Raw genomic sequence first — 23,989 nt, 5'->3', positions numbered from 1 at the left:
GACTTAGGAAGAAAGAAATCTTGAAGGAAGAGCAATGATCCAATTCTCACTAATTTCCAGTCGTCATCCTTGTTTAGTTTGCTCATTCGTTTCTCAATCTCGATGGCCTCCCTGAACTTCCTGTGATGGTAATGAATTATTTTAGCAAGGATCTTGGAATCTTCAATGCAGATATGGTGTTTAGTTTTCTCATAGTGCTTAGCTAGAGTCAAAGATCAAGAGCGACTATGCTTGATGCCAACAACTTCTTCTTGAATTCTTTGCTTGATGGAGCGAACAATTTCACCAACATAGGGCATCCTACGAGAGCATGGAATCAGGTAAACACCTTCCATATCTAAAGGGTCAACCGAGTCTTTGACTGACTTGAGGGTGCTATGAATCATATTAAAGGGTTTGAAGGTTGCAGAAACCTTATTCTTCCTTAAAATGCACACAATCCTATCAGTAGTTCCTTGAATGAAGGAAAGTTGAACTCACAAATTGTTCTTACTTTTATATGAATTATACTAAAAATACACACACACACATACACACATTAATAAAATATCATGTTTTTTACATACATTATATGTCTTTTTCCTTTTCTTTGCTATGCAATAAAAAAATAAATTAATTTGGTTGGAAATTTAAAATAATAGTCATTTTTACAAACAAGGATTAACAAAACACTTTATATATGTAATTTAATTAATATTATCCATGAGGTATAGACTAGTTGGTTCATGTGGAGTTTAGTCCCTACTAAGTTTTAGGTTCAAATCTAATGGGGAGAGGTTGAGGTTGTGAGCCATCTTTGGGGGAATTAAACTATCCCAAGTGGCATCCAAGCTTGATTAAATTTCCACAATCTCGATGGTAACATCCCATAGTGGGTAGATCATTATTTTACCCAACAATGGGGTTGGCCTCAGCCTAGGCTTGGCCTAATTCTTAAAATAAAAAAAGAAAAGAAAAGAAGAAGAAATAAAAAGAAAGGAGAAAATAAAAAAAGACTAATTTAAACAACATTATGATGGAAAATCAATGATAAAAGACATTCAGAATTTTGCTCGTCATTTAAATTGGTAAACTTAAATTTGATGCTGATGAAAACTTGTGGTAATTTGTGTGTTTTTTTCGTTGATATGCCCAAAGAAAACAATACCCAATTTACCAGAATTTTTATCGACTATGAAAATCTTCATGCTAAAAAACTTAAATTTGTTCATCATTTAACTTGGTGTATTTAACTTGACTATGATATGGCTTATTGAACTAAGCACTCAACAATCATTAATAACTTTGAATTGTCCTTAACAATCGATCTACAATCTTAACAATGAAGGTTTTGTGATTCGCTCTCCTTGTGGCAGCTAGGGTTTAGCACTAGCCAACCCGCCCCACACTCAGAGCGACTCTCCTCCTCTTCATTTAGTAATGGCAACTCTAGGAGTTTCACAAGGAAGGATACAATCTCTAATGGCATCAGAGTTGGCTCGTCTCCCTCAGAGTTTCCCTCTTCTTTGAAGGTTGACTCATTGTGTGCATCCTTTGTCTTTGGCATGGTTGTCTCTCACCCTCTCATACCCAATTCTAGATCCATAACATTGACTTCATCCAGGGTGGTCGCTTTTGGGAAAGTTTATGTTCAATTTGATAACGCCCCTCTTTCTTTTAGAAATGTGCTAAATTTGGGTTCTTGTTCTAGTTCTTCTCCCCCTCCAGTTCTATTGGTGCGGGAAGTACCAACAATCACATTCCCATTAGAAACATAAGCCATTGATGAGGCTTTGGATAACTCAAAAAAAGGTTTATTCTAGAGATTCAATGGTCTCTAACCAAGACTAGCTAATCTACATCTTTGGATTTCAGAGAACTAGAAACCATTTCTCCTTGTCGATTTCAATATGTATCCAATGGCTCGTGGGTCTTTCATTGTAATTTTTGATAATCTTGAAGATCAAAATTTTGTTTTTAATGTCAAACCTTGGTTTTGGGGAAGTGTGGGGCTCTTTACCTAGCCTTGGATCCCCTCTTTTGACCCTCTTTCAAGTACAATTTCCTCTACTCTAGTTTGGGTGAGACTTCCAAATCTGCCCTTGCATATGTGGAACTTTGCAATAATAAAAAACCATTGGGAACACAATAGTATTTTTCCATTACCAAAGATTATCTCAATCCCTCTTATGCATGTATTTGTGTTGAGATGGACTTCAATAAGGGTTTCCCAAAATAACTTAATTTGACTAGCTCTAATTATTTATGGGTTCAAAAGTTAGACTATGAAAACAAGGCTATGAAACAAGGCACACAATAAAAAAGTACCCCAAAGCTCAAAGAAACACCAAGTTGTAGAATAAGGCAACCCAGAAAGGTAGCAAAAGGTCCATTTGGTTGAAAGGTGCATAACGAGATCATTTCACAGTCTACAAGGAAGAAAATATTCAAGATATGAAAGAGGAAAACCAAGTAGCAATTGACAAGCAAAAAGAGGACGAGGGTCTCAAAGAGACTCAAAAAGAAGAAAAACATGAAACAAAGGACAAACAAGAAATTAATGAATTCAAAGGAAAATCTCCATAACGAATTTCACATGAGGATCGTGCTTAGCAAAAATCAGAGAAAAATGAATTTCCTCTTGTTTCTTTTGGAAATAAGTGGGTTCATTCTTGGGCATGTTAGGTTGAAGAAGAAGACTCACCAATGAAGCTAAAAGATGTAGTGGTAAGTATAGACCATCCACAAACATGTGAACCCCCATAAACAACACACAACTCAGGATGGATCCAAGTTAGCAAAAAGGTCAAAATTAGTTCACTAAGAAAAACGAACAGTTAGTCAAAACTTAAGCTAACAAATATTTAAGAATGAGATTTAAATGTATTTGGATTTCAGGGTTTTTTTTGGAGAATTTATAGTTGGTTTATGAGTCATATTTTTGTTTTGCGGAACTCTCGCTCGAGGAATTGGATTGAGCCTGCATGCTCAATCCTAATTTCTCGAGGAATTTTGGTAATCCTCTCATGTTGGAAGAATTGTATTTTTTATGGACCGATTACCAATTTTTTTTTAATATAAATTTAAATGCCCATTGCTGTTAAAAAAACCTTGGTGTATTTAGCTTATTACAATAATTCCTTGTTTTAGGAAGAACCCAAGACCAACTACATGTCGATATGATCTTTCACTTAAACATCATATCAAAGCATTAAAAAAGATACCATTGTTGTGATAGAAATTCAACCCATGAAGCTTATAACAGGTTGATTTGAAGACCAACTCCACATGATTATGAGTCCCTAATCAAAATGTTATGGCAAGGCATTTGACACAGAATCGACACCATTGGTAGAAGTTCAAACCACATAATTGTATGCGGGGTCATTACACTGTAGAAGCACTACGGGAAATTGCATTGACAATCAACTCATAATGAATATATGGGTCTTTAACCAACTTCATCCTAGACTAGGGTATTTGATAAAGCGCCTATATCATTGGTAGAAATTCAACCCATGGAGTTTCACGTGAAATTGTTGTGATGCACAAACATTATGGGCATTGAACTAAAGATCAATTCAACACATGGAGTTGTATAAAAGGTTGTAGCAATGCAAAACACTATGAGGTAGTTGAAATTAAGACCAACTATATGTGGACATGGATCCTTAACCAAAATACCAAATTAAAGCATTCAATAATACCCACATCATTGAAATAGCTAAACATGTGACTTTGCTTTGGAAAAATGAACCTTTGTGGAGCGATATCACCACCCTTTCTTTACCATCCAATGAAGCACTATTTTGTTTTCTATGTCTAGGGGAATCGATCACTTATTAGGATTACCCAAGCAAGGTTTAGATTCAAATATGACTGTTTGTTATTATAAACATTATGTTGGTGCCAACAATGTGCAAACCAACTCATAATAGGAAACCTATGACTTAACAAGGGTTGAGATGCTGAGATACATACCCACCATGCCCAAAGGAGGGTTTGAAACATGGGTGGGGAGAGTGTAAAACCTACTCCCCACATTCATGCTATTGCCACTTAAAGTACAATAAAGCATTATTAAATACATTATTATCATTTAACTTTGGGAAAATTGAACCTTAACACAACCAAAATTGAAATATTTGAAAACACACCCACAAGAGGTATCTAAATTGGAAGAGTATAAATGAAATGATATTTTAACATCCATGAGACTAAAAATAGTCTATGGGACCATTAGTTCTCTGCTTTTCGCCTTTTGCAATTCAATCATTTTCTTATTCAAATTGATGATGAGTTGGCCCAACCTTCCAACAATCCCCTCGCTGAAAAGACAATGCCAAGAAATCGATGCTAACATATTCCCATAACTTTCTTTGATGTCTTTGAATGCATCACATTCCAAAATGAAATGTTTTTCCGATTCCCTTGCCCCAAACGTGCAAAATGTACACACCCGTTTTTCCCAAGTTTCTTTAGGCCTTTTCCGCCATCCTATTAAGTTGGTTCTTAATTGAGCAATAAAAACTTTTGCCCTCCACAAAATGCTCTCCAATAAACTCTTTTTGTTATAAATAGCACATAAAATTGAATTGCTCAATATAATATTTACTCTTTCAAACCTTATATCAATAAAACATATCTCATTACAAATTTAATAAAAAATTTAAATCTAAGTGAAGAGTATAAAACCTATCTCTCCATTAATTCAACCATTATCACCACCCCACATTAAAAAATTCTTAATCATAAAATTACATTATTATACTTTAACATTTAGCTGAACCAGGTGGCATATATAACATGAATAGGATTAAGAAGCGAGGCAGAAATCAGAAATCTTTGATTTGGGCGGCCCATTTCTTGGTTCCAGCATTTTAACTTCATCTTTGCACTAAAGTATTCCCCCTCTCACGAAGCTATTCTGCTCCAAAGGAAACATCCGAAGTTCCCAGTTAAAATACATACTAGGTTTTCAACCGAGGGTTTAGGGTTTTGAAGCCAGTGTTTGCGAGCAGGCGGTTTTTAGACCTCGAACGCAGCTTAAAGGTGTAGGCCGTAAACCCTCTGGACTGTTATTTACCGTCTGGTTTTTTCGTCTTGTTTTGGGTTGGTTGTTGCATTTTCAAAATATATCGAACATCGTGGTGAAAGTGGTTTTGGTTGGGTGGACAGGACAGCGGATTGATCCTCGCGAAGATGGCAAACTCTCTGGATATGTCATTAGACGACCTCATTAAGAACAACAAGCCCTTCCGTGGCCGTGGCAGAGGAGGAGGAAGTGGTGGTTTTCGCAGAGGTGGTTTTCGGGGTGGTGGTGGTTTCCGCGGCGGCAGAGGCGGCGGCGGCAGAGGAGGACCCATGCGCAGAGGAGGAGGGCTGCCGGTTCGATCTACGCCATATACAATTGCCAAGGCAAGCTAATGCGCATGAATTTCTTTATTTCCAGTAATTATTAGGAAAAAAAGAAAAAAATCCACACTTTTGAAAGGGATTAGTTGAGGCCTAGGCTTCAAAGCCATGGCCGCTCAGCCAACGGCATCGACTCAGTGGGAATTGATCTTGTGATCGATAAGACCAAACCCTAAAACCAAATTATATCCTATTATCACTAGGCCGTGATCTTTCTTCAGAAATCAGGGCCTTATAGTTCGAAGTATTGATTTAGAAGATTACTTCTACCTTAGATATAAGGGTTGATCCGGGAATTTTTTTACGAATCAAGTATTTTTAAATAGGCGAGCTGAGCTGCATGCATTTGAAAGAGGGCTTTGTAATTATTTACTTATTTACTATGCAGAATGCCTAATTTCTGCCAAGAGCCGTCAATAGCTGAAGTTCTGGCCCTGTGATTGGAATCTAGCTTTTCCAAGTGTAGGGAAGTTATTTTATGAGCTGCGAGGGGACACTTATTTTATTTTGTGAGGTGCACTGGAAAAATATTTTTGTTGGTATATCTTGGTCAAGGAGAAAAGAGAAACGATTTACTATGGTTTGGTCTTGCAAAGCTGGAGACGAGTTAATATTTTTTTTTGAATTCACTTGTTTGGCATACACAACCCAAATGTTGATATGATTGATTTTTGCATATAATGGTATGGCAAGAATGGAAAGTAATGAAAATAGCGATAACTTGGAATGAAGTACCCAACGAGTGCCCAACAAGGGACATGTGACTGTGATTTTAGTAGGCTTGCATTAATGAATGCTTCACAAAGATAACAATCACAAAGAAGAGGGGACCTGCAGAGCACACAGGCTATTCGACAATTCTCTGCCATCTTAGCCAGTAACTGGGTTCAGTGCTGAGGGTGTGCGTTGTATATATGTTTCTGCAAATGTCATCAAGGAAAAGAATGGTAAGCTGTGCTGCCTACCTGGTTGTCGTCCTTGATACAGTCTGACGCCATGACTGAATGGGGATTGTTCCATGGAGCACAAGATGGCAATTGCCAAACATTAGAACCTACCTGCGTCATTTGAACAGCTCATATGGTTGAAAATCCCCCTCCTACATCTCATAGGAGGTATCTGTAACTGGTCGTGTAACTATCAGTTTCTACTCCATCATAGCGTTCCATATTTTATCTAATTCTGTTAGCTTTGGTTGAGTTTTAATTGTATATTTGACCGGAATCTTCTGTAGCATTGTGTAAGGTTGTAGCATGGTGATAGTATTTATACTAGTGAATCGTGACATTATTTGTTGTTCCGGAGCAGTCTTTCGGCCGAGCCAAGGGTTCTGTTTGGCAGAATGATATGTTTGAGGATAGCATGGAAGCCTTTGGCGTGCAGCTTGGATTTGAGACTGGTACAAAATTGTACGTCTCCAATTTGGATTATGGAGTGTCCAATGACGATATGAAGGTTGGTAAGATGAAATAAATCAGGCTTTTCAGATTGTTTTTCATTTCTTTAGTTTCAAAAATTTGTACCAATGCAACTTATGATAGTGATTTTTGTTTGTAAATTTTGTTACCTACGTGTTTCTAACAAACTTAAGTTCGACAGGACCTTTTAGTCTAACGTCCTTCTGTTCTCTGTATCATCCATTTTGGCCTTTTATTTTGATTCTTTCGTATGCAGCTTATTGTGGATGGCATTGTCTAACTATTCTACGTTTTGGTTTTTTGGGCTGGAATCTGTTGATACAATTGTGGGCAAGCTTGTGATCTTTTTGATTGTTTAAAATGTGTTTTTGACTCCATAAATGGATTCATCATTGGAGCACCTGGATTGTGTAGATTACACAGCTTAAACTTATAATTTTAACAAATATATGCCTGATTTTGGGCAAAATTTGCTGGAAAATATGCCTGGAAAAGCTCCAAAATGTAGAATAGTTAGACTACGACATTTTGGATTCTAACTCAACATACCTTACTCACTAGTTTTGATTCACCAGTTTTCATGCTGGTTTCCTTTTCTGTATGGGTTCTCTTTTAGTTCATATGAAGTTAAAGGGTATTCTTAGTTTTATGTAGACATGCTGGCAACATCTTTTTTAAATGAGTTGGACTAATTTGATGGAATATGTTTGCAGCAACTGTTTTCAGAGGTTGGCGAGCTTAAACGGTGTTCAATCCATTATGATAGAAGTGGTCGTTCCAAGGTCTGTATTACTCTCCCTTTATTTAGCTCATGTAAGAAATGGGTTTGTATCCATCCATATCTAATTTAGATAAATTAGCTGCACAGCCTTGTTGTCACCATGCTATGAAATCTTTGTATAAAATAGCATGCCTGTCAAGCTAAAATTTAAATATTATGGGTGAAAGGTTTATGAAGTATATTGGAGACACATTTGAGCATGCCAGTTGGGTGGGGTTGACTTCATTGATAATGGAACTCTAGCGATGGTTAAACGTTATAAATGGTAGGTTCTTCTGTAGGGACTTCCAAGGTTATGTGCCAATGGCCATTCCTTTCTATCTGCATCCTGTTGGTCAATCCTTCGGGAAAACCCCAGACCATGTTATAGGACGTCTCATTGCAGTAGAGATTTTGGAAGGAAAAGCTGAGCCATGTTTAGTTTTCTATGACACCCTTCTCATGGGGGGAGATTCTCTCCAAGGGAAATGAACGAAGGAAAAGCTGAGCAATGCTTAGTTTTCTATGACACCCTTCTCATGGGGGAGATTCTCTCCAAAGGAAATGAATGAAGGAAAAGCTTAGCCATGTTTAGTTTTCTATGACACCCTTCTCAATTGGGGGGGGGGATTCTCCCCAAGGAAAATGAAAACTAATTCTGTTGTAAACAAATTCTTGGAGGTCTCCAAGTTCAAGCTAAAGAAAAGTAGGGCTAACTGTGACTTGAATGAACTCTGAATAAGCTTAGATGCTAGAACCAAGGTGGATAAGTAGGCCTTTAGATGGAGAGCTATCCTAATCATCCTTATTCGGGGAATTGTCCTTGTTCTTTTGTTAGTACATGATCACCTCAGAAGTGATAAACCATATGAAGTCAGATTATAAGAAGTTTTCTGTGGAGTGGAGGGAAAATTCAGAAAGTGTTCTTTAACATATCTCCGCTTTGATGGAGGAAAGTTCATCTCCCAATGAAAATGATGATCATAACAGCAGACAATTATTCTTATCAATTGAGTTTGAGAAAAAAATTAGTTTGGAGAAGTTTGCTTGATTGATCTATATGACTGTAAGTCAAACATGGTATCCAGTTCTCCTAGAATCAGCTTTCTTGTTTTATAGAATCAGTTTTTTTTTTGGAAAATATGCAGGGCACCTTCAAGTCCCTGAATCTAGATGTAATTGGCCAGATCTCCTTCTGCTAATTGATCACTGAGCTGAATATAAGGAAAATAAGTATCAAGCCAGAGCAACATAAACAGTGTGGGCTACACTGTTGAAACACTCGTTGATGTAGTGAACTGTTAGAAGATGGATTAGGTATTTCTGTGTAGCTGAAATCAGTTTAAAGTCCCATTTTTCTGGAGCCCTTGATGCTTCAGTTTCAAAAACATTTAGGAAAACTGGGTGGACTCTTGTACCCCAAAAATTAAAGTAAATCAATTCTCTGTAAGATTTGCTCTGAACAACCGAGAATTTTCTTTTGGAAAATTTGAAATAACAGGAATGTAATTATCTAGATTAGTCTTTCAAGAAAAGTTGAAACATAAATAAATCAATGGAAATGAAGCTTAAGGGAAAGGCTAGTGTGAACCAGATAGGACAATGATGAAAGATATTAGATTAAGGAAGATTGTAAATACGTTGATTAATTATGATTCTGATGGAAGAATTGGGATCAAAGGGTCATCCTTTCCTGTTATGATTCAAACACTTAAAATCATTCTGTGGAATATTTGATTCTGCATCTAGTATGGCAAAAACCTTAATTTGAAAAACATTAGTTCTTATGTAACTAAATGGACATGTCTTTCTGAGCTGAATATTATGTTATTGAATTTGTAGCAGGGTACAGCAGAAGTGGTTTTTTCAAGGAACAGTGATGCACTTGCAGCAATGCAGAGGTACAATGGTGTCCAGCTCGATGGAAAACCAATGAAGATTGAGGTTGTTGGTACAAACTTGGCTTTGCCTGTTTTGACTGGAACATCTGCTGGAAGAGGACGGGGAGCTTCCATGACGTATGCCCTCCAGACTTAAGATTTGTTCATTGCTGTGTGTGGTGATGTTCCCTATTTCCATATGTGAAATTGTGAATGATATTTGGCCAATGGGCTTTTTGTTGGGGCCAGAAATGTCTCATTTATCTAAATTATCTCATACATTCCACAATTCTATAACACTCGTATCTCATGTGTGATGTAGAGGTGGATATGCAGGGGCTACTTCCTCGAGAAGAAGAGGTGGTGGGTAAGTGGCAGTATGTCAGTTGTTAGACATTCACTTTCTTAATATTGTCAATTCTTTCACAAAGCAGCTAGAATTACTTGTTTACTGAAAGTCATTTCAAATGTATAAAAGAGCGAAATCAGAGTTGAAGATAGGCAATCTTGAAAGGTAGTAATTTTTTTTCGTGTGTCAATAGCTGGAACTGGGGCCGTGGGCTTGGATTTAGGCGTGGCCGTGGTCGTGGACGGGGACGCGGAAGAGGGCGTGGCCGAAGAAACCAAGTACCTGATAAGTCTATGGAGGAACTCAATAAAGAGTTGGAAGAATATCACGCTGAAGCCATGCAAACTTCTTAAAATTGTAGCCTGTACAGGCAGGATCTTGTAGGAGAGGTTTTTTTGTATTTTTGAGAGTTGTTCCAGGGAAACACACAGATGATGTAGAGAAGGTACTTTTTTTCGGTATTTATGTTGCTATCCTATGTTTTTGCCCAGCCACAATATTTTGGATTAATCTTTTATCTTGTCAATCGGTGGGTCATCTTTAATTTTAACCTTTTAAATTTTGCTGCTGGGGTTGCCTATTACTTTTTTAAGAGGCGAGATTTTAAATTCTTTGCCTTGGAGCTTTAGTGTATCTATATTAGCATAATGATTAATTTGTACAAATATTTAACTTCTGCAAAATTGTTGAGAGTTTAAATTTTTATGCTCTAAATGAAGAGGACCTTCCTGTGTTGCTATAAATGCTAGATGTTACTGTCTCTTTTTGTACGTTGTAACTCAATCTCGTATTATGAATGGAAAAAATTTAAGTATGAATCAGCTGATAAGGACCAAATGAAAGCAATAGCAAGAATCTTTCTGCATATGGATATTAGGAAGTTCGGTATAAAGACATTAATGATGGTTATTTCTCTTCTCTGAACCGTCGATTATTTTTTTCCCAACTTTCAGTTGAAATTTTGTACTACTAAATTAGAAAGCCATGGTGCAAGATATCAGTGAAGGTTGAAACCCAACTAATTTCCTAATCAAATTTAATTCCTTTAAAACGGATATGAAAGTGTAGCAGACCAAAGCCACTAGGTTGTGTATAGTTGGTATCACAATAGTCTTATTACACAATTACTCGAGGTATGATGTTTTCGCAATTAATTTTTTAATGGACTTCCTTTTTGTGGCCTCTTCTATACAAGAAATCCCTGGACGAATTGATCCCTAACTTTTGTAGCAATAAGTAACAGTGCTTTCATCCATTTTTGATGTGCCAAATCCATTAGAGTCTCCCACTGATAGCCATTGCTCTTTGTAATTCGGAGTTGGATCCTTTATTCATTGGTTGGGGTTTTGCCTCGAATGATTTTATAGAACATCTGTTTAACGTTTGTATGATTTGCTTCTAAAGTAATCTAGTCTCCCACTGATAGCCATTGCTCTTTGTAATTCGGAGTTGGATCCTTTAGTCATTGGTTGGGGTTTTGCCTCAAATGATTTTATAGAACATCTGTTAAACGTTTGTATGATTGCATCCAAAGTTATCTATTTTTGGTATGCTACGTTGTTTGGATCTACTATCTGAACTCTGGAATGCTAAGTTATCTATTTTTGGTATGCTACGTTGTTTGGATCTACTATCTGAACTCTGGAATACTAGGTATTGAGATGGATCAAAAGACCATTCAAACGTGGATATACTATCTGAACTCTGGAATATTAAGTATTGAGATGGATCAAAAGACCATTCAAACGTGTAATACTAGGTATTGAGATGGATCAAAAGACCATTCAAACGTGGATATACTATCTGAACTCTGTAATACTAAGTATGGAGATGGATCAAAAGACCATTCAAACGTGGATATACCATCTGAACTCTGGAATACTACTTATTGAGATGGATCAAAAGAACATTCAAACGTGGATATACTATCTGAACTCTGGAATACTAAATATTGAGATGGATCAAAAGACCATTCAAACGTGGATATACTATCTGAACTCTGGAATACTAAATATTGAGATGGATCAAAAGACCATTCAAACGTGGATATACTATCTGAACTCTGAACTCTGGAATACCAAGTATTGAGATGGATCAAAAGACCATTCAAACGTGGATCTACTATCTGAACTCTGAACTCTGGAATACTAAGTATTGAGATGGATCAAAAGACCATTCAAACGTGTAGATCTACTATCTGAACTCTGGAGCATTGAAATTTTGATCTGGGTTACTAAGCATTGAGATTGATACTATCTGAACTCTGGAATACTAAGTATTGAGATAGATCAAAAGACCATTCAAACGTGGATCTACTATCTGAACTCTGGAGCACTGAAATTTTGATCTGGATTACTAAGCATTGAGATTTTGATCAAAAGACCACGGAATTGTAAATCTAATCTAAAGACCATTGAAATGTAAATCACTTAGTACTCGAAGGATTGTGAGCTATGGATCAAAAGGTCATTCAAAAGTAAATGATTACTAAGCACTGAGATTTTGATCAAAAGACCATGGAATTGTAAATCTTAAACAAAAGAACATTGAAATAAATCACTTAGTACTTAAGGATTGTGAGCTAGTTCCTTAAAGGATTGTGAGTTAAGATGGATTGAAAGCTGCCAAATAGAATTGACTAATTGACTCTTTTAGTGGTTGATCATATTTTGATTTATAGTTTTATTTGTATATGCAGAGAGTCGAGAATAATAAAAATATGTAGGACGTTAAATTTATTATCGTATTTTTTCTTTTGTAGTAGAATATATTACATGGTTGATAAAATGATGAATGGTGTGATAGTTGATTAGTGTTATATATTGATTTTATATTTTATATTTTGAATAGATTAACATATCGAGTAGACATTAATTGTAGTTGACTAATTAATTGTAGTTAACTAGTTTAGTATAGTATAATATAATTAGTTTTGTATAGAAGAGATGTTGTAATGTCTTTTTCTTTTATAAAAATGAAATTGAGGTAAAATAGTCAATTTACTATTGGAAGCTTTTGGGCTGACAACCCGAGTTCTAGAGTTAAGATGAATTTATGCAGGTATTACATTCACGGACATTACAATTTTTTTCAATATCGAGTAGTATAATGTATTTTGTTTTTAATAGTGGGTTAGATATGTGTTGTGGGGATTCATGGACATTACAATTTTTTCAATATTGAGTAGTATAATGTATTTTGTTTTTAATAGTGGGTTATATATATCTATTTGGTGGGGGTGGGGGTGTATATACGTGTGTTTTGATAAAATAAGATAAAATACAATTGAGAATGAGAATTGTTCCAATTTTTTTATTTTCTAAGATAGATCCATTTTGACTTCGTATTTATTAAGTAATAAGAGTAAAAAAGTAATCAGAATGCAAATTTTGTGGTGTCTAAAAGATTGCAAGTCAACATTGATCTATGTTGGTGTTCATTCTACATTAATGTTGATAGTGTATAGCCCATCATCAATATTGTGTTGAAAGACGAAATTCCCCTTAATAGATGATATGATTTAGTTTTATAATATGATTTTATTTATATGATGTGTATGTGTATTATTTAATTTATATCAAATAGTTCCATCTAGTGAATTGGAAGGTGGGTTAGGCTTCCAAAAGCCATCGGGGTTAGGAATACAAGACCCCCTTTTAATGAATATAGCCCTTGAGCCAAACTTAGTTTGGCGGCTAATCACAAGGGGATAATGATTGGTGGAAATATGTGCTTCATAAAAATATCTTGATCTCCAGTGTAAAATATTTTGATCAAGATTCTTAGGGTTTGGTAATTGTTTTGTATTTTGTTAAAAAGGGGTTATTGATCTTTTCTCTTCATTGATATTAGACCTCCCTCTTATCGGCTTTGGGGCTTTATTTGGAGCTTAGATTGCCTCCCAAAAATTAATATTTTCTTGGGCATTAGCTCATAAGATCTTGACCACTGAGAATTTATTGAAAAGGGGAATTGTTGGACTTTCCTGGTGTGCTTTTTGCAAGCATATTATTGAAAATATAGATCATCTCTTTTTGGAATGCCCTTTCATGCTCGGATGTTTGGGGAGCAATCATATCTCAATTAAAATCAAGGGTTATTTAGCCTTCTTTGTTGCATGATTTGTTGGGAAAACAAGGATAAATTAGAATGGTTTTTTATGCAAGGACAAAAATTAATGAAGAGAATTTGGGAAGTATTGCGTAAAAATATATGTTAGAAACTTTTTTGGACTAGAAATCGGGTTGTTTTTTCATGTTGAAAGGGCAAATGTCATTAGGACGACGATATCAACAATAGGGCTTCTTAGGGAATCTTTCCAGGTTAATGAAATAAATGAAGACGACTAAAAGTCAGATGGAGAGGAATCATAGTAAGATTAAAGTGTTTGATCCAAGTGGTAACACATTTCAGTGAGAGTTGGAAAGTAAATCTCTTAAGCTGGAGCAGAAATATTTCTTCTTAAGCTTCGATGGAGTAGCAAAAACAAATAAGGGGTGACAAGAGCATGGGGGATAATTTTCTGCTTTGAGAATTAAGAAGAACATAGGTATGCTTAAGTCACACTTTCAATAATTTGTTGAACCCTAAGCCTTATCAAGGTTTGAGGCAAACTATGAATTTGGGAATTTAGGGGGTGATTGTTATTGAATATAATTCACTATTTTTAGTTAAGATCTCTCCTCTCATATACAAAGTTAAGTTGGATTTTTGAAATAAATTTATCAATGGTATTAGTGTATCCTCAAGAAATGCCTCCATGTTCTTAGATCAAACAACTCCAAGGCTAATTGTATCGCTGAAGGCTAAATCAAGGTGAACTTTGGTGGCAAGGGCAAAAGGGGTATGTTTGGGGTTTAGGTTACACTTCCAACAATGTTGCTCAAGCCTATGCCTTATTAGGGTTTGAGGTAGACTATGAATTTGAGAATTCCAATTGTGATTGTTTTTGGTGATAACGTGAATATAGTTCACCATTTATAGTGAGGAGCTCTCCCCTCGTATACGAAGTTAAGTCAAATTTTGAAGCAAATTTATCAATGGTAGCAGTCTATTCTCAAGAATAAATACCTCCATGTTCTTAGATCAAACAACTCCAATGATGATCACATGGCCTAAGGCTAAATTGAGGTGAAATTTGGTGGCAAGGGAAAAAGGGGTATATTCCACTTCCTTAATGGTTAATCAAGAGAATCAAAATTCAAAGGGGAAAACAATTGCCCATGGTTTAATGTAACATTTTGGTGCTTTGTAAATTTTGATTTTTGTTAGGACCTTAGTATTGATGAATGTACAAGTGGAACACTGTAGATATTGTAGCATTTCGTTCAAGAGCTTCAAGGTCAAAATTATGTGGGCGGTCATTGATACATACTCCATTCCAACCATGTGCATTGGTTTCAACTTGTTTATGTAAATCATTTATTTGAGCTTTAGCTCAATATCTTTTAATATAATAACTATTCTTGGTTCTTGTTTTGAAAATAAATAAATAGAGGTGGCACTTCAAGAGTAATGGCCTCATTAGTGAACCTATCTATATGCTTAAGCGTGATTGTTGAGGGAGTTCTCTATGCCCACACATACATTATTTTCAGTTTTTTCTTTAGGATCAATAATGGTTTTTCTTGCACCTACCACCCCTTTTATATTTAGAGTTATTAAGCATTTAGAGATGTCAAAAAAAGTAATTGAGATACATATCTCTTGTTACTTTGACATGTTAAAATACTAATGCTTCAAATATTATACTTCATCACTGATATCAGTGGGTAAAAAATAGCGGGGAATGGCAACAAACAATTGTTTCAGATTCCTCTTCAATAATTGATATGATTTAGTATTTTTAAACATTATTTTTATGAAAATGAATGTTATTTAATTTGAATTAGATTTATTATTATTGTATTTACAGTTTTGTACCTCATTTTTATTGTGTATTATATATATGAATGCTCAATATCATATAACTAATCATTGTTATTATGGGTCGATAAAAAATAATGAGAAGCGAGGTTCAATTTTTGTTTAATAATTTTTGTAGCTTTATTTTATGTACATACAAATTTTATTGCCATTATTTTAATTTTAATTGGTAAATTTTATTAATTAAAATTTGTGGTCGAAGCTTGCAATGAAAATATATTAGTTCGTAAAGCTTTGAAAGTGGCCATATTTTACATCAAATTGGATATAAGCGAGTTCTTTTAGAGCAAAAAGAAGCAAAAACACATGTTGAGTCTACATGTCAAGTCACGTGACAAGTCGAATTCACAAAATAAGATGGAAAACGAGGAATTGGATAGCCTCCCTACATTTCTTCCATTTGGGTTTGTAACCATTTCATTTCATTCTTATAATAATGAAATTGTTGTCGATATTGAATCAAATGTCCATAATTGTTGCAAGTTGAGCTATCAATTGTTCAACCCATTTTGCAGATTTAGATGGAGTCTTGAACACCATCAATTTCGGCTTGGAGGCGAAAAAGCGACTGTTGTACTTCTAGTGGGGCATGCAAAGTGTAGTTTTGGGAGAACAAGTAGCAGACTATTTTGATGTTAGCTTGGAGAGTGCAAAGAAGGCCAAAAAGAGTTGCAGATTAAAACAATGAATTATCTAAGCTTAGCTGGAAAGTAAGATTATTTGAGGAATTTGATCAATGACTTTTGGAGCAAATATATTTCTTCTTAAGCTTCAATGGAGCAACAAAAACAAACCTAGGGGTGGTAGGACTATGGGGGATAATTTGTTGCCTTGAGAATCAAGAAGAACACAAGTATGCTTGGGGTTTAGGTCACACTTCCAATAACGTTGTTGAAGCCTAAGCCTTATTAGGGTTTGAGGCAAACTATGAATTTGGGAATTCAGGAGGTGATTGTTTTTTGTGTTTCCTTGAATATAATTCACCATTTATAGTTAGGATCTCTCTGCTCATATACAAAGTTAAGTCAGATTTGAAGCAAATTTATTAGTGGTATCAATCTATCCTCAAGAAAAAAATGCCTCCATGTTTTTGGATCAAACAACTCCAAGGATGATCATACGGATCAAGGCTAAATCAAGGTGCACTTTGGTGGCAAGGGAAAAAGCTGTATGTCCGCCTTCCTTAATGGTTAATCAAGAGACTCATATATCAAAGCAGAAGAACAATTCCCCATGGTTCAATGTGACATTTTTATGCTTTATAAATTTTGATTTTTGTTAGGTTAGTATTGACAAATGTACAAGTGAAACATTGTAGATACTGTAACATTTTGTTCTATAAATTCAAGGTCAAAATTTTGTATATGGCCATTGATACATACTCAATTCCAACCATGTGCATTGGTTTCAACTTGTTTATGTAAACCATGTATCTAAATTGAGATTTAGCTCAATATCTTTTTACATAATAACTATTCTCAGTTCTTGTTTTGAAAAAAAATAGAGGTGGTACTTTAAAATTAGTGGCCTCATTAGTGAACTTGTCTATATGTTGTTTGTTCTCAAAAAATTCATAAAATGTAATCTTTTGGAAGTTGTCAACTTACTTACAAGCTAGAGCTAGTATACCTGTGAAGTTATAATCAATTGGTAAAGATTTCAAAGATCATATTATTTATTATTGCATTTGAGTCTCCCACAATAATCGAAATTGAATTTATAGCTATTCATGAACTTTACAATAAGGCATAGGTTATTTTCAAATTTTCTTATAGGACCAATGATATTTTCCTTGCACTTGCCACCCCTCTTAACTTTAGAGCTTTAAGCATTGAGAGGAATACAAAAAAGTAATTAAGATGCAAATCTCTTTTTACTTAAAAGGTTCCCAATGACATGCTAAAATACTTAATGCTTCATATCTTATACTTCATCATTGATATGAGTGGGTAAAAGATAACACAGAATGGCACCAAACAATTGCCTCATATTCCTCTTCAATAATTGATATGATTTAGTATTTTCTAATGTTATTTTTATGTACTATGAAAATGTGAATGAATGTTATTTAATTTGGATTATATTTATTATTATATTTCTTGCACTTGCGACCCCTCTTAACTTTAGAGCTACTAAGCATTGAGAGGGATCAAAAAAAGTAATTAAGATGCAAGTCTCTTCTTACTTAAAAGATTCCGAATGACATGTTAAAATACTAATGCTTCATATCTTATATTTCATCATTGATATGAGTGGGTAAAAAATAACACAGAATGGTACCAAACATTTGCCTCAAATTCCTCTTCAATAATTGATATGATTTAGTATTTTCTAATGTTATTTTTATGTAATATGAAAATGTGAATAAATGTTATTTAATTTGGATTAGATTTATTATTATTATATTTAAAGTTACGTACAATATTTTATATTGTCCCACCTCATTTCTATATAGAGTGTACTATATTTATGAATGCTCAAGATAACTCAACTAATCATTGCTATTATAGGTCGATACAAAATAATGAGAAGTGGGGTTCAATTTTTGTAACTTTATTTTTATGTACTTACAAATTTGTGGATGAGTATTGTTTAAATTACATTTAATTTACTGTCATTAAATTTTTTTTTTTTGGTAGGTAAGCACCCACGGGGGATTTGAACCAGTGACCTATTGCAAGGAGTGCCTTAACAGTGCACCCATTTACCATCAATCCAAAGCCTTGTGGGCGCCATTATTTTAATTTTAATTGTTAAATTTTATTAATTAAATTTTGTGGTTGAAGCATGCAATGAAGATATATCAATTTGTAATGCTTTGAAAGTGGCCATATTTTACATCAAATTTGATGGAAGAAATTTATTTTAGAGCAAAAAGATGCAAAAACACATGTTGAGTCTACATGTCGAGTCATCTAACAAGTCAAATTCACAAAGTAAGATGCAAAACAATGATTTGGATGACCTCCCTACATTTCTTCCATTTGGGTTTGTAACCATCCCATTTCATTCTTATACTAATGAAATTGTTGTCGATATTAAATCAAATGTCCATAGTTTGCAAGTTGAGCTATCAATTGTTCAACTCACATTTGCAAATTTAAATGGAGGTAAAGAAGCGACTGTTGTACTTACAATGGGGCATGCAAAGCATAGTTTTGGGAGAACAAGTGGGGACTTTTGATGTTAGCTTGGAGAATGCAAGGAAGGATAAAAAGAGTTGCAGATCAAAACAACAAAGCCCCCCCTCCTCCCATATGCGATAAGGTCGTGCAATAACGAAAATATCCTTAGGATGATAGCATCTAGATCTTTGCCCATTGATTTACTACGGATTTGTAGATACAATGTCTTATCCATAGTAGTAGGGATAATCACGTCCTAAACCAGAGAATAAGTTTTTGTTTGGTTCTTAATGACTAGACCCAAATTGGAGGAAAGAAACATTTATTTTTTCCTCTGAAATTTAAAATTACATTCAATTTAATTCAATTTTTTAAAAATATTGTTATTATTTTTTATATTTATATAATATTTTATATTGCATTCACATATATTAATGTCATTAAATATAACATGGATGGGGCAATCTCTTCACTATTAAGATTTTATATCATGCCAATCACCTTTGAAACTATGCTTTGATAAATAACAGTTGGGGATGGTGTTGAATAGAGTTATCTTAATTTATTTTTTAATCCCAAAAAAAACATTGAGAGTGGCCTTAAAAAATAATTAAGATCTAATTTTATATATATATATATATATATTCCATTTTTGATATAATTTAGATTATAATATTATTTTTATTTTTTAATAAATATTGAGAATTGCCATCATATAGAGTATTATGTAAACAATGAGATTTAAGGTTTAAATCTATACCAGTGAAACAATAAATAAATATTTTTATTAATATATAGATTTGTGAATAAATATTATATAATTAATTTCATCATTGCTTATGTGAGATTCCATACATTGGTGAAATTGGTCGATCAATAAATCAAAGGATTTCTGAGCATGCAACTGATATCAAATATGGAAGGTCATGCTCCTCCGCTTTCGCAGAACATGCGGAAAAGACAAATCATCACATTTGCATTGAAGAGGCTAGGGTTATTGCTAGGATTGACCATTTTCATCACCGTAAATTTAGGGAGGCCTTGGAAATTGAAAAAAAGTCGATCAATCTGAATAGAGACGATGGTTGGAGCATCAACAGGTGTTGGATCCCTGCCCTATATTCCTAGGTTAGTATATTTTATTTTAATATTATTATTATTACTATCATATATATATAATTGTTTTTCATTCCATTTGAGTACGACTATATTAGTTAATTTCAAGTCAGTATTGCTTTCTTTTGGTTTAATCAGTATTAAATTTGATTTTAGTTATTATTTCCTTTTACTATTAATATTATTTATAATAACAAGATTTATTTCCTTCAATTTCCTTTAATTTATGATTTAATATATTAGTAACATAAAATTGATTTTTATTATTAATGACATTATTTGTTATTATAGAATTAATTTAACTATAATTTTGTTTATAACAAGTAAATTTGACCCTTTTAAACTAAAACATTAATTATTAATATTAAATTTATTATTCTTAAGAATTAATTCTATATATTTTGTTAATGATAATTCTTGAGCCAAACTAATTGTTATATTCTAACAACTAGTTATCGATTTTTTTTATCTATTTAGTTTGTTTCCATAATCTGGTTCCTCATCTTTTCTTAAAGATGAACCACACTAGTTGGTTCGAAACACGTCGACGATTTGTTCTACTGCGTGAGTTTCATTAAATTTATTATTATATTTACATAAATATTATATAATTTAAATCAAATTTAATATTGTATTTTTAATTTTATATAAAATTTTGGATATGATTAATGTATATTTTTAAGTTATATATATATATATATATATATATATATACTGGGTACTGGTTTTATTATATAATGTTTTTTTAGTTTCTGGGCTAGTACCCTTGCAAAAGTCTTCATGTTTTAGAAATTCACAACTCTCTATAGACCAATACAATGAAATTTCATTCTTGTGAGTTTTATTATATAAAAAGTTGGTTTCTACGCTAGTACCCTTGCAAAAGTATTTATGTTCTAAGAATTCACTATTGTATGTAGACCAATACATTGAAATTCTATTCTTGTGACAACTCTTGCCTCTTGTTTTGAATACGTCTACTGTAAACCTGAAAAAAGACTCCTAACAACACTGTAAATCTACATAACATAAAAATTAATCAGATTTAGGGGTGGAACAAATCAACATCTCGTGACAAAATTTCAAACTTGTCTCGATGGTCCGCCCTCATGCTTACTTCAATCTCTTTTCTTTCTAGGTTCATCGCTGCTCTATTCTACTTCCCTTTTCAGCTTTCTTGTTGGACAAGTCTACCTTTATGGACTTTTCTTCTAGGTTTGATACTCAGGCAACTAACATTGACAGTTTAATTCGAACCTCCCTTTGAAATTGTTCCACTTGATTGCAAAGAAGTGTGTGTTTGGTATCCTCCTATCCGGGTGGTATTTTTCACGTTTTCTTCAAGCTTGTTCCCATGTTAAAAGAGTTATCAACAACACCTCCACAATCAAGTAATTGAACCAAAATACCATGCTTCATGTCTTGAGACTGATCACCCGAAGCCACCATTACATAAATATATTGCTTTAGGTTAGAGATGAAGGCGTCCCACTTCCGAGCCATTACATTCCCCCTTAAATAATTTCTATCCCTACTAAACTGTTGGCTTAAGGCAATGTTATTCCCACCAGCTATATCCACGTATGAGAATCGACATCAAGAATTTTCATGCGAGAGATACGAGGGAGGGGGAGCATTAACACCATTCTGCAAGTTATTGAATGTTCTACTGTCACTGAGGTTTGCATCTTTGATATAAGCGCGCTAGCTCCTTAATACTTAACACTTGAAGCCTCGTGAAGATGCAACTTATAACTGCTAATTGCCAAATGTTGTATTGATTGAGACATTAGAGGAAATTTCGACCTGAAAGTGGCATCCTAAGGAAAAATAATAAAATAAGAGTTATGAATTTTGCGAAGATTTTTTTTTTTTTTTTTTATTTGTATTTTTGGCTTATCTCTTTATAGGTTTACTCAAATCTCAAGTGTAGACTCTCGTTGGATGCAAAATTTAATTTCACATTCAACAAGTACCCATTATACATACTTTTGAGAGGACTCAAATTGATAAAAAATGAAGATACATTAAAAAACATGTTGAACACCCTTTTCTAATCTATCTTCACCTTTTTATCAATATGCGTCTTCTAAAAAGAATGGATAATAGGTACTCGGATGTGGAATTTAATTCTGCATCAAATGGGTGTCTACACTTTTGAGTAAACCTATAAGGAGATAAACCAAAAATACAATTAAAAAGAGTAGTTTATTTTATTTTCCATCCAAAATATTTACATGTACCTCTTTTTAAATTTAAAGTATTTTGATTGGTTTACATATTGTGTACATGAAATTTTCATGGACACTTTTAGGCTGAAATTTTCTCTAATGTGGGGATTAGTTCCCTTGGGCCAGTTTGATTGGAGCATTAACTCCGACATCCTCTCCATGCCCACTTGCACTGGTTTTCGAGCTGAGGTCATTCTGTTTGATGAAACGAGGTCCACCAATATGGTTTGTTCAAGGATTCTAATGCAATATTTTTTGCCAATGCAATATAGATTTTTGTGTTTTGATTCAATGTTTAAGGGATAGGAGAGAAAAAACTCAAATCCTGATAAAAAACTAACTTCCCTTTCTCCAAAGTAGCCCCTTAATTAGCCATGGTATCTACTACTGAGTTTAGTTGCCTCAAGACATGAATTAATTCAATTTTCCTGAATTGCACTGTTTGAAGAATAATTCTTTGAAAAATTGAACAGGTACCTAGACTTTGTGTCCCTTTCGCTTTCCGCAATTGACAAATGACAATCTTTGAGTCACCATAAATTGTTAATCTGGTAATCTTCCTTTTCAATGCTATTTCTAAACCTTTCAAGAGTGCCAAATATTCAACTTCATTATTGGTTGTCTGACCCAATCTCCAAATATATTTTGTCTTTGTTTGTTCATTGGGGCAGAGAATAACCCCTCCTACTCTTGCCACCCCCATCTAATACAATATATTTAAAAATGTATATTACAAGAATTTTAGTGTGGTGTATTTTATTTCTTGTAAAATAAAAAAAAGATATATTTAATATTATATGATTGTAAAATATTTTTTAAATAAATTAATAGTGAATTAGTGCACAATTATACAAAAATGGGGTGGCAGGAGGGGGAGGGATTCTCATTAATCCCGAAGGAATAATTGAATATAGATATGCTTCAGGGCTTGGATGGAAGACCAACAACCAAGCATAAGTGTATAGCTTGTTCCTGAGACTCACACTGGCTCAAAAGAAGGGCATAAAAACAATACAGGTTTTAGGAGACCTCATGATAATTATTAGGAATATGATCTAGGCTTCATCAGCTAAAAACACTAACTTGAACCAAATTATCAAGAAATCCTAGGGGTTGATCCCCTCCTTCGAATTAGTGTCTTTCTTCCATATTCTCAGAGGAAATAACCACGAGGCTGGCAAACATGGTAACCATGCATGCCAATTGAGAGAAGAAAGGTGCATTGTGAATGAGGTCGTGAGTACGACAAACATCCCATAAGTGTGTTGATGAGATACAAATTTTGGATTATGGAGGTTGCTCTCAGCCTTGCAAGGAAGTCAACAAATTTTTGAATTGGAGATATTGCTTTCGAATTTCTTAGGGTGGCTATTTGGCCCCTCCACCCTCCCCTTAGCCCAACCCTTCCATTCGCCTCTCCTCTTCCCTATTAACCCACCCCCCCCACCATCCCTTCCCTCTGCCATTCTCCTCTCCTCTCATTTTCCCCGTCGCTCCCCTCTCCCATCTTGTCCCACCTCCTCTGCTTCTTGCTATTTTCTCCACACCTGTCCACCTCATCCCCCTGGCCCTTGGGCCCTGTCACATCATTACACGCGAGCCCTTTCCTGTCTTGGATCCTTGTGGCAAGAGTGTCCTCTAATTACATCTGTGATGTGTCAGTGTTCATTAGCATGGTACTACACTTGTTCATGAAAGAGACCTCTGCGTGTGTATTAAGTTCCCATACCCTGGTTCAAGGTGCAAAGGACGACGCACCACCTCGGGAGATTGTAGGATTGTGGGGATTTC

The 23,989-nt window shown here is 34.4% G+C and overlaps 1 protein-coding gene across 2 annotated transcripts; it reads left to right on the top strand.

Annotated features, from left to right (window-relative positions):
* Positions 1-4,800: 4,800 nt before the first annotated feature.
* Positions 4,801-10,515, top strand: LOC149255267 (THO complex subunit 4C-like). Of its 2 annotated transcripts, none has more exons than XM_089460432.1 (7): positions 4,801-5,031; positions 5,158-5,397; positions 6,703-6,849; positions 7,526-7,594; positions 9,415-9,590; positions 9,775-9,819; positions 9,995-10,515. In XM_089460432.1, exons 2-7 carry the CDS (start codon positions 5,182-5,184, stop codon positions 10,152-10,154), a joined length of 813 nt encoding a protein of 270 aa, XP_089316558.1. In that variant the 5' UTR covers positions 4,801-5,031; positions 5,158-5,181; the 3' UTR covers positions 10,155-10,515. The 2 variants fall into 2 exon arrangements, with proteins under 2 accessions (XP_089316558.1, XP_089316559.1); XM_089460433.1 differs by having other exon boundaries at positions 4,802-5,031; positions 9,418-9,590.
* The last annotated feature ends 13,474 nt before the right edge of the window (positions 10,516-23,989 follow it).

Source organism: Pinus tabuliformis, chromosome 7, assembly GCF_031772625.1.
Source record: "Pinus tabuliformis cultivar Carrire ecotype Pingquan chromosome 7, CPIR1, whole genome shotgun sequence".
In the NCBI taxonomy this organism is placed as follows: domain Eukaryota; kingdom Viridiplantae; phylum Streptophyta; class Pinopsida; order Pinales; family Pinaceae; genus Pinus; species Pinus tabuliformis.
Note: the sequence above shows the minus strand (reverse complement) of the source record. Positions and strands in the feature narration are given on the sequence as shown.